Source organism: Hylobates moloch, unplaced genomic scaffold, assembly GCF_009828535.3.
Source record: "Hylobates moloch isolate HMO894 unplaced genomic scaffold, HMol_V3 SCAFFOLD_11, whole genome shotgun sequence".
Classification (NCBI taxonomy): Eukaryota; Metazoa; Chordata; class Mammalia; order Primates; family Hylobatidae; genus Hylobates; species Hylobates moloch.
In genome coordinates this window covers 16,329,805-16,349,171 of record NW_026652286.1, presented here as the reverse complement: position 1 = coordinate 16,349,171, position 19,367 = coordinate 16,329,805, and the positions used below count along the sequence as shown (strand labels likewise).

The following is a 19,367-nucleotide window of genomic DNA, read 5'->3' as shown; positions in this document are numbered from 1 at the left end:
AACCATGTGCTGTCATGGCTAGGATTGACTAGTCTACCAGAGGAAAAACAATGAGAAACATCCTTATCGTGTATATGCACGATCCTATTTACTTTTATTAAAGAGAAATCGTTCATTTCTTTAAATAATGATATACAGGAATAATTAGCATTATGTTTTTACTAAACAAGTTCAAACATAATTGAATTCAACATAATAAAAACATGATAAAAAAAGGCACTGCCCTCAGTGAGCTCATAGTTTGATACTTAGCAACGTAAGAGCTTTCGACTATTGTATTAAACTTTCAACACAACGACTTCATAATTCGACTAGTCAAGGCATTCCATATATTAAGGAAGTATGACTTAATTTCCTATCTACAATGTACAACTCAATCTCAAAACAAAGATAACAGCTTTTGAGTTAACTTGAAAGTTCACTTAACAATAACATGACTAGCTCAGTAAGTCCTTGGAGAAATATTACATCCACCTAAATTCATATAATTACATTCTGCTACCTTTAGTATTCTAAAACAAATACTTAGAATCTGAGATGACCCAAAATGAAAGGCAAAAGATTATGTAGCCCTCTAGGAGTAAGGAAGAAATAATCTCATCCTTATTGCCATTAGGCATTTAGATTAGATCAGGTTTAACTCAGATTACAGTTTTCATTTTGCCAGGTGGGAGATGCAATTAGAATGACTATTTTATTGACATTGTGTTCCCTGACACATAAACTTAAGGTCTCTGTTTTCTGTCTCTTTTTCTATACACTATAACACATATACAAGTGTGCACAAACACACACAACACACAGACATTCATATGCACTTACAAACATATATGCTTAATATATTGTTTCTTTGACAATACACATAATTTCCATTTTGAATTTTCCAACTTCAGCAAATTTGACTTGCAAACCAAGGCGATGGCCACTTCCTCACAATTTTCACAATCTCGGCAAGGTCTTCTTGATTTAGTTGGAAGCAACATAAATGAGAACCTAATACTTCGCAAAATTCTTCATCCAAGTTGGTGCAAAGCATGACCTTTTTCTACATCTGAGCTAACTAGCAGCATAGCCTGAAGCAGCCTGCCATACATAGGACATTTCTTTGGAATCTAATGCTTTATCTTAAATATTCAAAAAGTGAAATGTCCATTTTACTTGATAAATTATCTGTTAATTTTAGTATAAAATGGTTCCAACAGATGGTTTCCATTTGATAATAAACCACATGGAGACAGTAAACACAAAGCATTTATTACCTACAACATTGGTGACAATGCCTAAATATATGGCCCACTATCTTCAGTGTTCTTCAGAGTGCAGGAACGTCTAGACCTTGATGATTTTCACAAAACCAACTGTTGGTTACAGGTTTAGATAATATTTTCTTAAACGCCTTATTCTTAAGGATAATTTATAGCTTCGAGTCTGATGTTCGATATTTACTTGAAATTCTTTGATTATAATGCCAACACCTACTAATTAGCAATGCTAAACTTTGAAGCATGAACAGAATAAGCACAGTGAACCGCTTGACATGTTGAGGCACCATACTAGGTAACCCGACCACCTTTGATTACTGGATAATAACAAGAAAATTCTTCAACTTACAGAGCCTAGTGTAAATAGAAATGTCTATGACTGAGGGTTATGGAAATAGATAATCAGTCTCTAAGAAGTACATTGTAAGATTTTTTTCTTTTTTTTCTTGAAGGGACAGTTAGTTCGAACTTTGAGAAGTCCACAAGTGAGTTAAAATATGAGTCAAAGGCCGGGCACGGTGGCTCACACCTGTAATCCCAGCACTTTGGGAGGCCAAGGCAGGAGGATCACGAGGTCAAGAGATAGAGACCATCCTGGCCAAAATGGTGAAACCCTGTCTCTACTAAAAATACAAAAATTAGCCAGATGTGGTGGCACGTGCCTGTAGTACCAGCTACTCAGGAGGCTGAGGCAGGAGAATCTCCTGAACCTGGGAGGCGGAGGTTGCAGTGAGCCGAGATGGCGCCACTGCACTCCAGCCTGGCGACAGAGCGAGACTGTCTCAAAAACAAACAAACAAAAATTATGAGTCAAATATTTATGACTGTCAACACAGAATAGGTCACATGGATGTGAGTACTGCAAAAGGAAAGAAGAATATCTTTTTATTCCTCTTCTCTTTCCTATCAACTCTTTTTAACTAAATCTCTCTGCTTTCACCATCTCAAAATGATGGAAGATGTCATTGGAAACTGGAAAAGCGATATCCATTTTTAAAGCAAGGGGGAAATTATTTTGGTAATTATACAGCTTAGTTTAACTGGGGGCATGAATATAGTAACAAAAGAGCCAAATATGCCAGATGAACTTAGTAGCTTTCTATGATAGAATGACAGGTCATATTATCACGCAAGAAGTGAACAGTGTAATCTATTTCAATGTCGTAAGCCTTTTTATTTCCTTCTCCAATTCAGTAGGATAGGGAAAAATGATTTAGGAAGAAAGGAATTTAAAAATTGACTCGAACACTAGACCAATGGCTACTGATACATCTCTCTTTTAAGGATCTGTTTCAGAATAAAGTCAGTCTTTTTACTGATGACTGATAGTCAGGAATCTTGGCTTACTTTACATTTTGACTCCATCACATCAGGTCTCTGAGAGCTGTGAAATTTTAAAAAAGGTATTTCCTTATTTTTTTTTCCCTCAACTTTTGACCTTTTTTCCCTGTAGAGCTCTTAAATGACTTGTTAATTCAACTAAGTGGTGTTGCACTGGGACAACAGTGCAACACCACTGTAAATATAAACTCAAATTAGGTAGAAATTTTGAAAGGGAACAAGGAAGCACTTTGTGAGTGAATTGAAAGGATTTTCTACGGCTAGAGAGGGTAATCAATATTGGAGTGGTGCTTAAAATATAAGTGCTGGAACAAACACTTGAAACATGAAGAGTGTGAAGAATACCTCTTATTTGGTTAGAGGAGAAATAATGTAAAAATCAATTGTGTGGAGTCAAGGGATGAACCCACTTTTCATGACGAGAAATCTCTGTGTCATGAGACCAGCTGGCTGACTACATGAGAGGGCTGGGAACATGACTACGCTGGAAAGAGGCCTCACTGGGGAAAGGAAGTCAAACATTTGGCTTGTATTACAGAATCAGGCAAGAGCCAACAGTATGTTGAACTGAGCTACCTACGAACCAGGAGAATTGTTGTTCCTCATTATGTAATTGACATACCTGTTTTCCCAATCTCTGTCACCATTTAAACATTTAAAATAATAATTTAGATATCTTAGAAAAAAAATGTTTGGTTACTGAATTATTGTTTGCTCTTAACATTCTTTTTCTTTTTTTTAAGTCAGAGTCTCGCTCTCTTGCCCAGGCTGGAGTGCAGTGGCACAATCTCTGCACAATGCAATCTCTGCCTCTCAGGTTCAGGCAATTCTCCTGCCTCAGCCTCCTGAGTAGCTGGGATTACAGGCGCCCACCACCATGCCCGGCTAATTTTTTGTATTTTTAGTAGAGACAGGTTTTCACCATGTTGGCCAGGCCAGTCTCGAGCTCTTGACCTCAAGTGATCTGCCTGCCTCAACCTCCCAAGGTGCTGGGATTACCGGTGTGAGCTACTGCACCTGGCTGATGATCTTAACATTCTTTCTAAGCCTCCATACCAGGGAAACATTCAATCAGGGATACTCCCAGGCTAGTAAGGGAAGAGTGCCTCAAGGCGTTATTTGTTCTGGTACACCCAAAAGGAAATGGGAATGAGTAACTATTCCCAATCGCTCTTCTCTCTAGCTCTCTCAACACAAGTGAGTCACACTCTTTTCTTCCCCTCTTATCTTAAGTCATTCCAGAATGTTTAGAGGAGATAGCTATAGTATAAAAAAGCTATGCCAGATAAAACTGACTTTATTTTATAACAAAAAAAAGAACACGGGGGAATTTTTATATTTACCAAGCCAAGAATCTAACAAATAATTTTATTTAAGTTAATAACTGAAGAAAATGTAGCTAAAGAAAATGTCCCTGTAGCTTCAGCAAACATGAAAGTAGTGCACTGTAATGCAAAGACCACTGGGACTGGATCACATAGTTCTGAAGTTCCGGTCCTAGTTTGAGGCCAGACCTGTGGTAAATCCTAAACTCTTTTCTGTACATTTTCCCTATCTGTCTAAAATATGGGGGTGTGAGATACTGATAAAAGGGAGAAACTCTAAAGTTCTCTGTCTCTAAAATTTTAGTCATTTAATAGGAGAGCTTTTACATATAAGAGCTAAGGTGGTATGGCAGAAAATGCAACAGATCTGGACTCAACTAACTTGGGTTTGAATTTTTGCCTCTGTCTCTTCCCAGTCTCATTGCTTTATGTGTATGATAATGGTATCTGCCTTACCTACCTCACAGGACTGTTAAAAGGATCAAATGAAAACATACGCAATATGTAAAAGTGCTTGTTAATTATAAATGTTAGTTCCTATTTTTGTATTTAGGTCTGCCTCCTGAATTGTCCAAGAAAAAATGTCTAGACATGGTAGAAAGTATTCCAGAGACTCTTTGTTATCAGAGAAGATACAGCTATTTACAACTTACAACTTCAGATTTTTTGCTTCCTCAGCTACTGGTTTGTTAACAATGACACAGTTAGACAGCCCAGGTTCCTATTAATACATACCGACATATGGATAGCTGTTCTCTGTCATAGGAAAAATATGTAAGTTTTCCAAACCAACTCCTCTAAAGAAAGACGTGGAGACTTTGGCCAAAAGTCAAGTACAGTATTTCTTCCTCTGCTTATCTGTAAGGGATATGATCCAAGACCCCCAGTGGATGCCTAAAAGTGTATACAGTATAGTATCAAACCCTATATATATACTATGTTTTTTCCTATCATATATACATATGATAAAGTTTAACTTATAAATTAGCCACAGTAAGAGATTAACAGCAAATAACTAATAATAAAATAGAACAATTATAAGAATATACTATAATAAAGTTATGTGACTCTGTTCTCTCTCTGTCTCAAAATATCTCATTTTACAATACTTACCTATTTTCAAACTGCAGGTAACCATGTTTAACTGAAACCAGTGATAAGGGAGAACTACTGTAACTGTGTTGATTAGTGGTATGTTAGAAGTGGAAAGAGAAGCAAAGGCTAATTGGTGGAGCTGTAGAAAGGATTGACTTAAAAGTCGAGACTAACACTAAGGTAAGGAATACCATCAGAAAAGAGTTGAGGGGATTTGGAATCACCATTCTGATTCTGTAAGTTGTATGTTAGTTGGACCTACTCTATAGATAAAGGAGGTCCCTGTGAAGCAAAATCTTGGGAGGTCATTACATATGGAGAGTAATTAATACATTTGGAAATCTTAGCCAGTACAAAGATTATTAAATTGGGCTACTAAATGCTAGTGACTCAATCCCTTTTACTGATAATTTGCTTTTTCATTATGATACCTAACTTTTCCCTCAGTAAATATGTAATGAATTTCAGATGGTTCTCAACTTCCTGAAACACAAAAAGTTCATCTGTGAAGGCCTAACACTTTTACTTTAAGTATATATAAAATGCAAACACATACAATTGAATATAAAATAAAAAGAATGGTTTCAAAGTAGCATGTAAAAAATCCATTTTATTGATTTATAATCATATTACCTTCTTCATAAATAAAGATCCATAAAGATGGATCCAAGATGGCATGCATCTGCAAGGGATGGAATTCCACAGATAAAACCAGAGCAAAAAGGCCCAAAAGGAAGGATTGAATGAAGACACAGCCTCATTAGCACAAAGAAATTCAACTCAACTCATTACATGTCGATTACCAATACCTATATCTTTAGAGAGACAGTAAAATATAAACTAATTTACATTAGTAAAATTGAACCAAATATATTTCTCATCTTTTTTTTTTTTTTTTAAGACAAGAGTCTCACTCTGTTGCCCAGGCTGGAGTGCAGTGGTGTGATCTCAGCTCACTGCAACCTCTGCCTCCCAGGTTCAAGCCATTCTCCTGCCTCAGCCTCTGAGTAGCTGGCACTACAGGCACACACCACCACACCCAGCTAATTTTTGTATTTTTAGTAGAGATGTGGTTTCACCATATTGGCCAGGCTGGTCTTGAACTCTTGACCTCAAGTGATCCACCCACCTCAGCCTCCCAAAGTGCTGGGATTACAGGTGTGAGCCACTGCACCCAGCCTCTAATCATTTAAAATGCTCTAGGTTTGCTAATTCTTACTGTATCTAGTTCCTGGACCAGCATTTGCTCCAAATCCAAGGCAGGAACTAAGTAACAACAGCACTTGCATCCTGATGACAGTCTTAGCTACATCTACCTGAGAAAAGAAACTAGAAAAACCAGATATATTGTGGGCTAAGATCAAAAGAACTGTTACAGAGGGCCTTGAAATATCTCATTCTACATTTCGCTACACTTTCCTACCTCTTCTTTTGCAGGATTACCTGACTTTAGCATAACGCTAAACTATGACCTATTTCTAAGAGTATCTTTCTCTATACTGAAATTTCTGAATATTATGCATATATATGTAATATATAAATCAACAAAATTCACAGATTTTTAAGATTCTAAATTTAAATAGATACAGGTACGTTGTACTATGGAATAACCTTTCCTTTTCTTGTATTCAAATAAGAAAACTTCAGTTATCCCAAATATAGATAGAAACTAAAAATAGTTAATTTAATAGTGACAGAGGAATATTCATAGAGACTAACATTGCAGACTAGGATTTATACTACAAAGATTTAAAAAAAAAACATATAGTCTTTCAAATTAATGTATCTGACTGCCTTTCTCTAATGCTCCTGCTTCACCTGCAGCACATCAGACAAGGTAGTAATTTATGATAATCATATGAAAATATACAATTAATATTCACCACCTCTCATTCCTCATCACTTTAGACGATCAGTAATGCAGAGTGAAAATGCTGTCAGATTTCTAATTGCTTTGTAATGGGCTTGAAACAGGGAAATCATTAAAGGCAAACAATCTGTCATTTGTCTGTTACTTTAACTATCTATCACACCAAAAAACTCATTAAAGAAATTGCTAATGAGCTACAAAAGACTAGACTCATGGTGCTTTGCAGTAGATTAAAAAGTAATACTATGAATTGCTGAAAATATTTTTAAAATATGATAGTTTGTGGAAATTCATCAGAAAACGTCTATTCTTCAGTATATTTTTTAAGATGTGTGGTTTCATTATTTTGGCATTTAATCCATCATTGCAGAAATCCCTTTAGCATACAAGACTTGTTTTTCTCAGTCTCTAACTAATTAAACTGAAAGGTTGCAAGAAGCTGAAATGCTAAATGTGTTTATTACTAGTAAACTGACATAAGTAATAAAAAACAGACTATAGTAACCCTGATGCTAAGTGAAGAATGTATTTTAAAATCTGATTTTTACTCTCATATCTCTTGTGGATTTAAACTGTTGAAGTTGTAATGCTTAATCATCTTAAATAATGCTAGCATCATACAAAAATTATATTCAATGACTGAATTTGAGCATAATAATATTAAACTGTGTGTAATAATATTAACTATTTTGAAATCTTTGAAAATATTAGCCAACACTAAAACGTCTCATAATTTTACTTCACGTAATTTTAGGGGAGGAAATAAATCATTTATTTAAGTGAGCACACAACATTTTATATGTCTTTATGAATTCTACTCTTCCGTATGAGATACTTAGCATTTAAAAACCTATAATAATGACACTAATCTTATTTTAAAACAAGAGTCATTGCCTTATATTTTAGAAAAATATGCAAGTGCAAAGATAACAATGATACTAATTATGTTTTCCATTGCTAATGATGAATTAAGTCATGAATTTAATTTCCTATAACAAAAGATGAGGTTCATTAATAAAGTCAAACTTCTATATATGTTGACCTATTCATACCTATTAGAATTCACACAAATTAAAAAACCTGAATGCAATAACATGTTTAGCCAGGTGCCATAGTTAATATACACTAGTGAATTCCACACTAACTTCAAAAGGTTCCATAACACCCTGGAAACATCTTCATTATACTCTCTAATTGACTTAAACAGACTTCAAATCAACTGTTTAACACATTTTAACCCACAAATTAACACCCCTTGATCATTCAGATTAACCTTTCTTGTCTAAGTCAATTACATGACAAAAATAAACTTTTCAAAAAAAATTCAGGATTAAAAAACTAAAATAGAGAAAGTAGCATGCTTTAAAAAACAGTACAGCCAGTCCCTGACTTAGGATGGTTTGATTAACAATTTTTTGACTTTACATGGTGTGTATTCTACTGAATACATATTCAGTAGAAGCCGTACTTTGAATTTTGATCTCTTCCCAGGCTAGTGATATGTAGTAAAATAATTTCTCATGATGCTGGACAGTGGCAGGGAGGAGCAGCTGCCAGTGAACCATGCACTCTCTGAGGGTAAACAACCAATACTCCATGATGTAGAGTATTGGTGTAGAGTATTGCCCAACTGTAGGCTAAAGAAAGTGTTCTGAGCACAATTAAAGTAGGCTAGGTTAAGCTATGATGTGCAGTAGGCTAGGTGTATTAAGGCACTAATAATATTTTCAACTTAAAATGGGCTTATCAGAGATAATCCCATCACATGTCAAGGAGTTTCTGTATATAAATGCATATCCCCACATGACTGGAAGAGATCACCACAAATTTCAGGGTAGTTGGAAAGTGCACAGAAAAACCAGAGTGGTGATAAGAAAAAAGAGAAAAGGGCAAATAAGTGAATGGGGGAAAAAAACAAGGGTATTTGTATGACTATTAAAGATAAACAGAAGATGGATTACAGACAATATCTTTAATAGGCTCATGGAATGATTAAAACATCAGATGTGAAGATAGGAAAACAGGAATAAAAATCCCAGATAAGATAAAGACCTATAAGAGGTCTGAAAAAAGTTAGAAAGAACTGACACATAATGCTAAAAAACAAGAAAAACACAGCAACAAGTGTGGTGCCCGCAAAAAGTATTTACCTCTTCCTCTGTTTCTCTCTTGCTTAGTGTACTGCCTTGCACAAACTCAACGAAAGTTCATCGATGATGACTATTGTCAAAATGGCAAAGGAGATAATAGACTGAGTTAAGACAACCAACAAAGGGAAAAATGAAAACCATTTCTAAAAGATGAGCTAGGATTATTCATTAGAGCTGATTCTCAATACTGTCTAAAGCTTTATGCTAATCTGCCAAAAAAGAAAAAAAAAAAGAAGAGAGGAAGTTTTTTTCATTCTAGTCATTCACTTCTCCCTTCCTTCCAAACACTATTTAAAACTTAACACTTCATACATTTTCCTGGATTAGCTTCATCTTGATTCAAGGATTTTAATCATTCAAGTAATCTATTCTACGTATTGGTGTACCTGCAAATTATTAATTAATGTCACAGCACCTGGTATTTCCTCTGGCATAGTACTTCCTACAGTTATTTCAGTTCCTTTTTAAATGTCTGTTTACCCAGATAAACTAAGCTTTTGAGAAGACTACAGTCAACTTTGTTTTGTGTCTCTTGTAACTAACGGAGTGTGGGGTACGTAAGAGACACTCAACAAATATTTGTCGATTGAGTCAACAGGTGAATGAAGGCTGTATATATATCACTGCCTTTTAAAAATCAAATAACTAGCTAGTTTTTGGTGGTTTTTCTATCTTCCCAGTAGATTATAAGTTGCTTTAGAGACAATCATTCAATTTCAGAACATAAACATCATGTCCCGTAGTGCTTAAATACAGCTTAGTTCACTGGTATAAAAATCCTAAAATTCAGAAATAAAAATCAAGGAAATGAAGGAATACTTGGTGATGGAACTACCAAAAGAGCCAAGTAAATATAATCCTAGAATAGGAAATAATTAGCAGAAGTACACTATATATATATATATATATATATATTTTATATAGATATATCTATATTTTATATAGATATATATATAATATAGATATATTTTCCATTATTATCCATCAATGAGAAGCACAATGGACTAGTATGACATCAAATTAAGAATTTGTGAATGTCTGGTGGACATTAGTTTACGGGCAGGCATGTACTAAAGCGATAGATTCAATAACAATGTCATTTTTTGCTATCATCATGACAAAGGATCTTAGACTCCTGATATATCTAGCTACATCAATAGCACGTGATCAATCATCTGGGAATCAAATATTTAATATACGCCTACCTTGGTTATATTAGATGCTGATGATGCAAACTAGAGTTTTGCCTATCCTTTTAATTTATTCTGAAATCCAACCAAATGTACAGTTCAACAAATATTTGGGTTTGATTTTATTTTTCCAATTCAATTGTTTCCTGCTGTCATTTACTCTCTTTGGAAATTCCTAAAATACTGTTATGAATGTCTAATATTCTAATATATCAAATGCGCAACAAATATTATTAATTAATAATAACAACAATAGCTAACCTTTACTGAATACTTACTACTTTCAGGCACAACTATCTCATTTAATTCCCACAACAAATCTATGAGGGAAATACTATTATTACTCCCATATTACAGAGGAAGAAACCAAAGCAAAGAGATGAATTAAGTTCACATAGCCAGTAAGAGGAAAAGCCTGGACTAAACAAATATGTTCTGACCCTAGAGTGCATACTCTTAACCATGATACTAACATAGTTTATATTTCTACTATATAAGTTTCACATAAAATGGATAAATTGCCTTCTGAATATAAGATACTGAGAAACAAAACTATTAGAGCTATGTATCATTAGAACTCCAGAGAATGAGGCAAGATAGCTGGTTCTTAGTTTCTCTGAAGAGAGGTGTTCTTGCTCTCAGAAAGCTTGCAACCCAACTGGGGAGTCAGAATATATTCTAAGGAAAACAATATACTGTGATATACAAATGACTTGCTATGAAAGTTGGGAGGCGGCAGTAATTTCTAACGACCAGGCCATCATAAAAGGCTTGATGGAAGAGATAGGCCTTAAAGGAGGGATTACTCTGATAGGAGGAAGAAAAGAATTAGGGTGTTATAAGTAAGGAGAAGCATTTGAACACAATTATTGATGAAATACTGTTACCAAAACACCAGGAGTTCCATCTATGTCTTGCTGCTTGCCACCCAAAAAGCCAATCACTGAGACAATGATTATTGTCAAAGAAGAAGGCTTTAATCAGATGCTGCAGCCAAGAAGATGGGACATCAGTGTCAAATTCGTCTTTCTCACTGACTAAAATTAGGGGTTATATAACAGGGAAGAAATGTTAACTACGTATGAGAAAACAGGAACTAAGGAGGGGTAAGGAAACAATAATGAAGAATAAGGGGTCTGGCATATCACTGCCTAGATGCAGTAATCTGGTGAGTTTCAGCTCTTTGATACTTGTTGAGAGGTCTGGGCGTCCTTTCTTGAGGAAGGTACTCAGATAAAGATCAACCAAATGTGGCTGGGTGCAGTGGCGCAAGCCTGTAATCTCAGCACTTTGGGAGGCTGAGGCAGGCAGATTGCTTAAGCTCAGGAGTTCCAGACTAGCCTGGCCAACATGGTGAAACTCCATCTCTACAAAAAAAAATACAAACATTAGCCAGGCATAGTGGCATGCACCTGTGGTCCCAACTACTTGGGAATCTGAGGTGGGCAGATGGCTTGAGCCTGGGAGGTAGAGGCTGCAGTAAGCTGAGATCGTGCCACTGCACTCCAGACTGGACACCAGGGCAAGACTCTGTCTCAAACAAGCAAACAAAAAGATAAAACAAACGCAAGTTTCAAGCTTTCAGACAAGAAGTGTCCATTTCTATGTTTATTAATAAAAAAAACCCCAATAAACAAAACTAAACAAACAAAACCCTGTCTATGGGACTATTGGGTTGATTTCAGTACCATGAAAAGATCCAATTGTTTAAATGTTTAATGTATGGAGATAATAGGGGAGGCTGGAAAAGTAAGGATCACATTGAAGAGGTAACTTGAATGCCAGGTTAAGGAGTTAGGACTTTATTCTTTAGACCTGCCCTGCTTGATACAGTAGCCACTAGTCACATGTGGCTACTGAGCATTTGAAATGTGGCTAGTTCAAATTGAGGTGTGTTCGGGCACAATACTTACCAGCTTTTGAAGACTTAGTAGGAGAAAAGAATGTAAAGTACCGCCTTAATAATTTTTAGATTAATTAATTTTGTAGCTTGCACTTATGGCTTACAGTATATTTCTATTGGAAAGTACTGCTCTATAAAATGAAAAATGAAGGAAGCTTAAAGATCAGAAATTTATGTAAAAATTGTTTTAAGAAGTTTATTTTGGTATAAGCAGAGTGTAAGACAACTTTCTCGGAAGCCAATGGCAAGAAAAGAAAAAAACAAAGTTGTAGTGAAGAAATGGGACTGCTATAATTTAAAAGATATTTAAGAGACAGAACAGTTAAATGGAAAGTGTACATTTTGTCTGATTCTAAGTCAAGCAAACCAACCAGAAAAAAACATTTTCAATTAACCGTAGAAATGTAAGTAAGGTCTAGATATTATGTGACAGTCCAATAATGAATTATGGAGATAAAAGAAAAAGTTGGTACATTTTAGGGATACAAACTAAAGTATGTAGAGATGAAATGACAAAATAGTTGGGATTGCTGGGGAAAAAAACTATTTCTTACTTTCCAAACCCCAATAAATAAATAAGGTAATACAATAACCTAATAAATAGTAAATCAAAATAAAATGCTTTTGCTGTAAAAAACAAAAAACCTGGAGTACCGGAGCATATCTACCTATACAAGGAAGAACCAAGCTGTGAACAGAGGGGAGTTTGAGGGCTAGAGATGTTCAAGGTGGCATCATTCTGACAGTATTGTTTAGGAAAGCATTCACCACACTACTTAATTCCATTGCTTTAGGTATTTCCATAAGGCCACACAAGAAAGTATGATGGAGCCAGCACTAAAACCAGATGCTCTTTGTATCTGCCTTTAAACATGACAAAATCCTGTGGAGAACCTAATCTATACTTTCATGTTTAGATTTTTAAACTTGCTTGTTTCATTCAGTTATTCTTTATAGTTCATAACATCATTAAATAATTGATCATATTAGATTATTTTATTTTCTGCTTGTTTATCTTGACTGCTTCTCAAACTCAGATTGGTAGAAGTTTAAAAAAGAAGGAAAGCAAAATCAAGGTAGTAACAACAAAACCATTTTAACATCTCCAAGTGAAATTTATGTCATGCTGGCCAAAAATAAGATGTAGTTTTCATCTCCAGGTACAATGCTAGGAAGAGGTGTTAATGTAAAGTAAGCAGCACAAAGAAGTAATAAAAGGAAACACAGGAATCAAGAAAGGGAGAAGAAAGAAAGGTGAGAAAAACACCACCACCACCACCATCACCAGCAACAACAACAAACCCCAACAGCGCCCATATGCAGTGCCCCCTAACTGCTTCGAAGAAGAGCAGTTCATTCTGCTTTTTTCTGTAAGCTTGAAAGATAGCATAGCTGCCCTGGGAATGTGTAGACTTGTTGAGTCCTTGTTCTGCTGCTACCCAACTAGCTGTTTGGCCTTGATCCTTGATTTCTTTCCTCATCTATAAAGTGGGAATAATAGCACCTGCCTTACTTGTCTCACTGGGTTGAAATGAAAGCGAAGTGAAAAAGCAAATGTGAAAGAATTTTGGAACGCTTTTATGTTGCAAGTTGGTTGCTAAGGTCTAAAAGAAATATTAATAATTAGGTTGAATATCTTCTGCAGAAAAAAAATTAAACCGACCCCATCCCCTGCAAATCTAGCCCCACCTGGCATAGGTTTCAGTTCTTTTAATTTTCGAATGAGAACATTGTAAAGGAACTGTAGGGACGAGGGTGGCATCAGGTCTCCTCATGCTTCTCACATCCTTGCCCCCGCACCCCTCTCTCACCCCACAGTTCAAGCACCAACCGAAAAGATTGAGAGTGGCTCAGGGTACGGTAAACGGAGGAAGCTTTGAAGAAGGCGGGGAAAGCCTGGGATGGCGAGGGGGTGCTCGCTGAGGAGGAGGAGAGAAGCGACAGTCGCGGGGCCCGGACAAGAGAGACTTAGAGCGAAGCCAAAGACGCCTTTCTTCACAGTTCGGGAACTTACTGGTAGTAAACGCCACTCCAGAGAATCGGTGACCGGTTACCATAGCGACCGCGTCGGGGTGGGCGGAGCGTCGCTTCTGAGCGGTGCCACGGCCACAACAGCTCGACCAGAAACGCGAACACGTCGGAGCAGTGACTTCCGGCGGAAGGAGAAGCCGGTCCGGAGTTCTGGCCGACAGCAGGCGAGGAGTGGGCAGCAGCGCCTATGTGAAGTTAGGTAGGTCTGATGTCCTATAAAGCGCGGAGAGGGTGCCTGCCAATGGCTGGGTGGGTAAAGCCGACTGTGAATGGAGAAGATTCCCAAGTCCCGAGCTTGAGGAGGCCCCGGCTGTTTCGTTAAGTGTATATAGCTGTGGGAAGAGGTTGCCTGATTTCTGGGGCTCCTGGTAGGGTCTCTCTTCTGGAGCGTGGAAGACTGGGGCATCTTCGCGTAGAGAGTTTCACTCTGTCTTTGCGAGGTCTCAGCGCCTCTCCAATAACACGGGACTCTTGTTCGCTATCAGCTGGTGCTGACGTTATTTCCCATATCATGCTCTCCAGACAATCTGGAGGAAAAGCAAACGAGAAACATTCAGAAGGAATGCCCCCAAATTTATTTTAATTCTTTGGTGTTCTGTTTTGCTTTGTTTTTATTCATTCATTTTGTAAATGTTCATTAAGCTCCTCCAGCGTGTTTAGTGAGTGCTTACTTGTGTGCCAGTTTTATCATAAGACTAGCAGAAATACCTTCTTAGAGGTTCAAACACCACCCGGTTCATTATAAAATTCTTTTTTTTAATGTTGTTGTATATTCATTAATTAAAGTATAAATATATATCGTGAAATACCTAACACGTTTTCCTTACTTGTCAGTACACTTATACGTGGAATTCTTGGGGCATTTTAAATGAAAATCTATGCTTCCTCAGGTTTGCATTATAATGATTTACTCGACTAAATATTAAAGAATTTACAAAAGCAGTACTTAATTTTTTCTTCGATACATGGCAAACTGTGATGAATTGTCATTAATATTTCTATTCAGCTAATCTGAGAAGGCCCACTTCTGGTTCCATGGATGATGGCGGTTGAGCAGATGCCAAAAAAGGATTGGTACAGCATCCTGGGGGCAGACCCATCTGCAAATATATCAGACCTAAAACAAAAATATCAAAAACTCATATTAATGGTAAGTCTTTTCTTTCAGATTTTAAATCATGAGGGGAAAAAATCAATTTTTATATGAAACCACAGATTTAGGTTTCCAGAAAATAGGATACCAGTGGCAGGAATCCAGGTATTAATTTGATTTAATTGAACGTTTCAGTAATATTGCAGAAAAACTTGATTTGAGGTGGGAAAGCATGGTTAGGAGCAGGAGATCTGAGTCAGGCTGCTTGAGTTAGAATCTTGAGTCCATCTCTATCTGTGAGAATTTGGACAAGTTACTTTTTCTTTTATGTGCCAAGGGAGGATTAAATGAAATAATCCATGTAAAATATTTAGAAGTGTTGTTACATAATAAACAACAGTAGCCACTAGCCACATGTGGCTGTTAAGCACTTGAAATGTGGCTAGCCTGACTTGAGATGGACTGTAAGGGTAAAATATACAATGGATTTTAAAGACAGTATTTAAAAAGAGTTAAAATAATTTAACAATTTTTATGTTGATTATGTTGATTAAAGTTCACTGGTTTTATTTTTCCTGTACTGTGTCCATCTGCTGATAAACTTCTTAAAAGAATTCTTGATCTCTTATCTAATTTTCATATCTAGCATTTCTACTGGCTCTTTTTTTAAAGTTTCCATCTCTTTCTCATCTTTCTATACATATTGTCCACTGTTTCTACTATATCCTTTAATAAACTTATCACAGTTAAACTCCCTGTCTGATAATTGTTTGTAGTTAATAATCAAACAGTTTTTATGTGGATTATATATTGAAATGATAATATTTTGGATTACTGGCTATTTTGTGTTTTATATACATAATATGCATGCATGTATTTGCACATATCAAAGTTTGTTTCTCTTGCATTTTACTTTTTTAACATTGCATATGTAGCCAGCATTTATACTTACATTATATTTCTATGGGGTAATGCTGATTTAGACCATTTATACACTAATTATCAGTTGACTTTTTTTTTTTTTTTGAGATGGAGTTTCACTCTTGTTGCCCAGGCTGGGGTGCAATGGCGCAATCTCGGCACACTGCAACCTCCGCCTCCCAGGTTCAAAGGATTCTCCTGTCTCAGCCTCCCAAGTAGCTGGGATTAAGGCGCATGCCACTATGCCTGGCTAATTGTTATATTTTTAGTAGAGACAGGGTTTCATCATACTGGTCAGGCTGGTCTCGAACACCTGACCTCAAGTGATCCTCCCGCCTCGGCCTCCCAAAGTCCTGGTATTACAGGCATGAGCCACTGCACCTGGCCGACTCTTTTTTTTTTAAATGAATTGTAGTATTTGTAAATATATCTTTCTGAGCTTTTATATTCATTTTTTCAATCTGTATTGTGATGCTTCTTAAGCCAATGTCTGTAATTCTATACTGAAGTCCAGTTAACTCAGTTTATAAAGAGTAAAGAACCATTATTTATATAGAATTTGTTGTCTCTTTAGTTTATACCAGTTACATCAATGTTGTTTTGCCAAAACTATTAATGTTCATTGTGAGAGACAGTAACTGTTTCATCATCAGGATTGTACTAATATTCTTACTTTAGGTAGTATGTTGGACTAAATGACCTTAAGGTACCTTTTGCCCCAGAATTTTTAAAGTTTCTGTCAGCAGAATCAAGTAGACTTTATTGAAAAATATCCTAATATTAAACCATCCTTGTACCTCACTCAGTTAATTGGGAAATGAGCCTGGAAAAGTAGACTGGGTCATTCTGGTTCTTGTAGGCCATGCTAGCCTTTAATTGGCCACTGAGAAGCAGTCGGCACATAATATGTAGTATCTGTCAAACAGTAAAGTAGATAAATCATTTCACGTATGCGCTAACAATGTATCAGAGAGTTCTGGTTGCTCTACATCTTTGCTGATATTTGATGTTATTGGTCTCTTTCATTTTGGCTATTGGAGTTTTCGCAATTTTGCCACCATTGACATTTTGGGCAGGATAATTCTTTGTTATTTTGGCTGTCCTGTGCTTTGTAAGATGTGTGGCAGGATCCTAGATGCCAGTAACAACCAAAAATGCCACCTGCATGTCAAAATTGCCACATCCCATGGGAATCACTGGACTACTTTACAGTGTCTAGTCATACCCCATTGTGGGGTTGTTGCTTTTTTAAAATTTCTCTGATGACTAATAATGTTTGAGCCCTTTTTAATATGATAATTGGCCATTTGTATAATTTTCTTTTATGAAGTGTTTTTTTAAATTAAATATATTCTTGATTCTGTATATATGTTGTATATATTTTCTCCTAGTCTGTGATTTACCAGGTCATTTTCTTAATGGTGTCTTTTGATGCAGAGTTTTTTGTTTTGACAAAATAGAATTTATCAAATGTGTGTTTTTATAGTAATACTTTCCATCTTCTCTAAGGTTATGAGAATATTCTTCAATGTTTTCTTCTAGAAAGTGGTCATTTGCTTTTACCTTTAGACTTATGATTTCTGTGTATAGCATGAGATGTGAGGTCATGTTTTTATTTTTCCTCAGTATAGATATTCAGTTGTTCCAGCATCATTTGTTGAAAACTTTTTTCTCCATTGGACTGTCTTGGCAATATGGGTCTATTACTGGCTCTATTCTGTTTTATATATTTGTTTATCCTTTTACTAATACCTCCATCTTGATTACTGTAGATTTATAGTCAGTCTCAAAGTCATTGTAAAGTTAGTTCTCTAATATTATCCTTCTTTTCCAGTTTATTTTGGTTATTCTAGTTTGCTTATATTTCCACAGAAATTTTAGAATCAGCTTGTAAATGTCTACCGAAAAAATCTTGCTTGAGTTTTAAACTGGGATTTCAATAATAGATACCCACTTTGGTAGAATGGGCATCTTAATAATATTGAGTCTTTGAATCCATGAACATGTATCCTTCTCCTTACTTAAGCCATCTTTCATTTCTCTCGTCAGTGTTTTATAATTTTCAGTGTAGAGGTCTTACATATCTTTTCTTGAATTTATTTCTATTTATTTGGTTTTTGGTTCCATTATAAATGATATTTTTAAAAATATTTCATTTTTCAGTTGTTGATTGATAGTATATAAAATTATAGCTTATTTTTATATACTGGTCTTTTATCCTACAATCTAGGTAAATTTGCTTTTTAATTTTCTTAGCTATTTTTGTCGATTTCTTAGAATTTTCTGCCAGCACAATTATGTCATTTGCAAATAACGAGAGTTTTCATTCTGTCTTACCAATCTGTATGTCTTTTATTTCCTTTTCTTGCCTTAAGGCACTAGCTGGTTGCTTCTATTAAAATGTTCAGTTGAAGTGTTAAGAGCAGGTATCCTTGCCTTGTTCCTGATTTTAGGAGGAAAACCTTCAATATTTTACCAATAAGTATACTGTTAGCTGTATGTTTTTAAAGATGCCCTTTATCAGCTTGGGGAAATTCTTCCAATTAATACTTTGCCAAGAGTTTTTATGGTAAGTAGGTATTTAAATTTGTTAGATCCTTTTTTTTCGCATTTATTGAATTTTTGCATTTATTGATTTTTCTTGTTTAATTTGTTAATGTGGTGAATCACATAGATTTTTCTTAAGTTAAACCCACTTCTCATTCCTAGGATAAACAAAGCATTATTATATTTATACATTTATATATATATTATATATAAACAAAGCATTATTATTATTTTTTTTTTTTTTGAGACGGAGTCTCGCTTTATCGCCCAGGCTGGAGTGCAGTGGCGCAATCTCGGCTCACTGCAAGCTCCGCCTCCCGGGTTCAAGCCATTCTCCTGCCTCAGCCTCTCCGAGTAGCTGGGACTACAGGCGCCCGCCACCACGCCCGGCTAATTTTTTGTATTTTTAGTAGAGACGGGGTTTCACCATGGTCTCGATCTCCCGACCTCGTGATCCGCCCGCCTCGGCCTCCCAAAGTGCTGGGATTACAAGCGTGAGCCACCGCGCCCGGCCGCATTATTATATTTATACATTGAGGGATTCTAGTTGCTATTATTTTGTCATGGATTTTTATGTTTAATTTCATGCTGTATATTTGTCTGTAATTTTCTTTTCTTGTAATGTTTATGTCTAAATTT

At 35.9% G+C, this 19,367-nt stretch overlaps 2 protein-coding genes across 8 annotated transcripts in view; one reads left to right on the top strand and one right to left on the bottom strand.

The window, feature by feature from the left end:
- Window positions 1-14,264, bottom strand: part of DCDC1 (doublecortin domain containing 1) — a 486,974-nt gene extending 472,710 nt beyond the window's left edge. The window contains 1 exon segment of the mRNA XM_058424526.1: window positions 14,151-14,264. The gene's annotated coding sequence lies outside the window, so the exon portion shown is untranslated.
- Window positions 14,252-19,367, top strand: part of DNAJC24 (DnaJ heat shock protein family (Hsp40) member C24) — an 83,920-nt gene continuing 78,804 nt past the window's right edge. For all 7 annotated transcript variants that reach the window (XR_009208788.1, XR_009208789.1, XM_058424543.1 and 4 more), the window contains exons 1-2: window positions 14,252-14,366; window positions 15,174-15,317. Coding sequence is in view for 5 of the 7 variants with exons in the window: in XM_058424543.1 (XP_058280526.1) it covers window positions 15,207-15,317 (111 nt within the window). In the remaining 2 variants the exon portion in view is untranslated. The remainder of the gene's footprint in view (window positions 14,367-15,173; window positions 15,318-19,367) is intronic.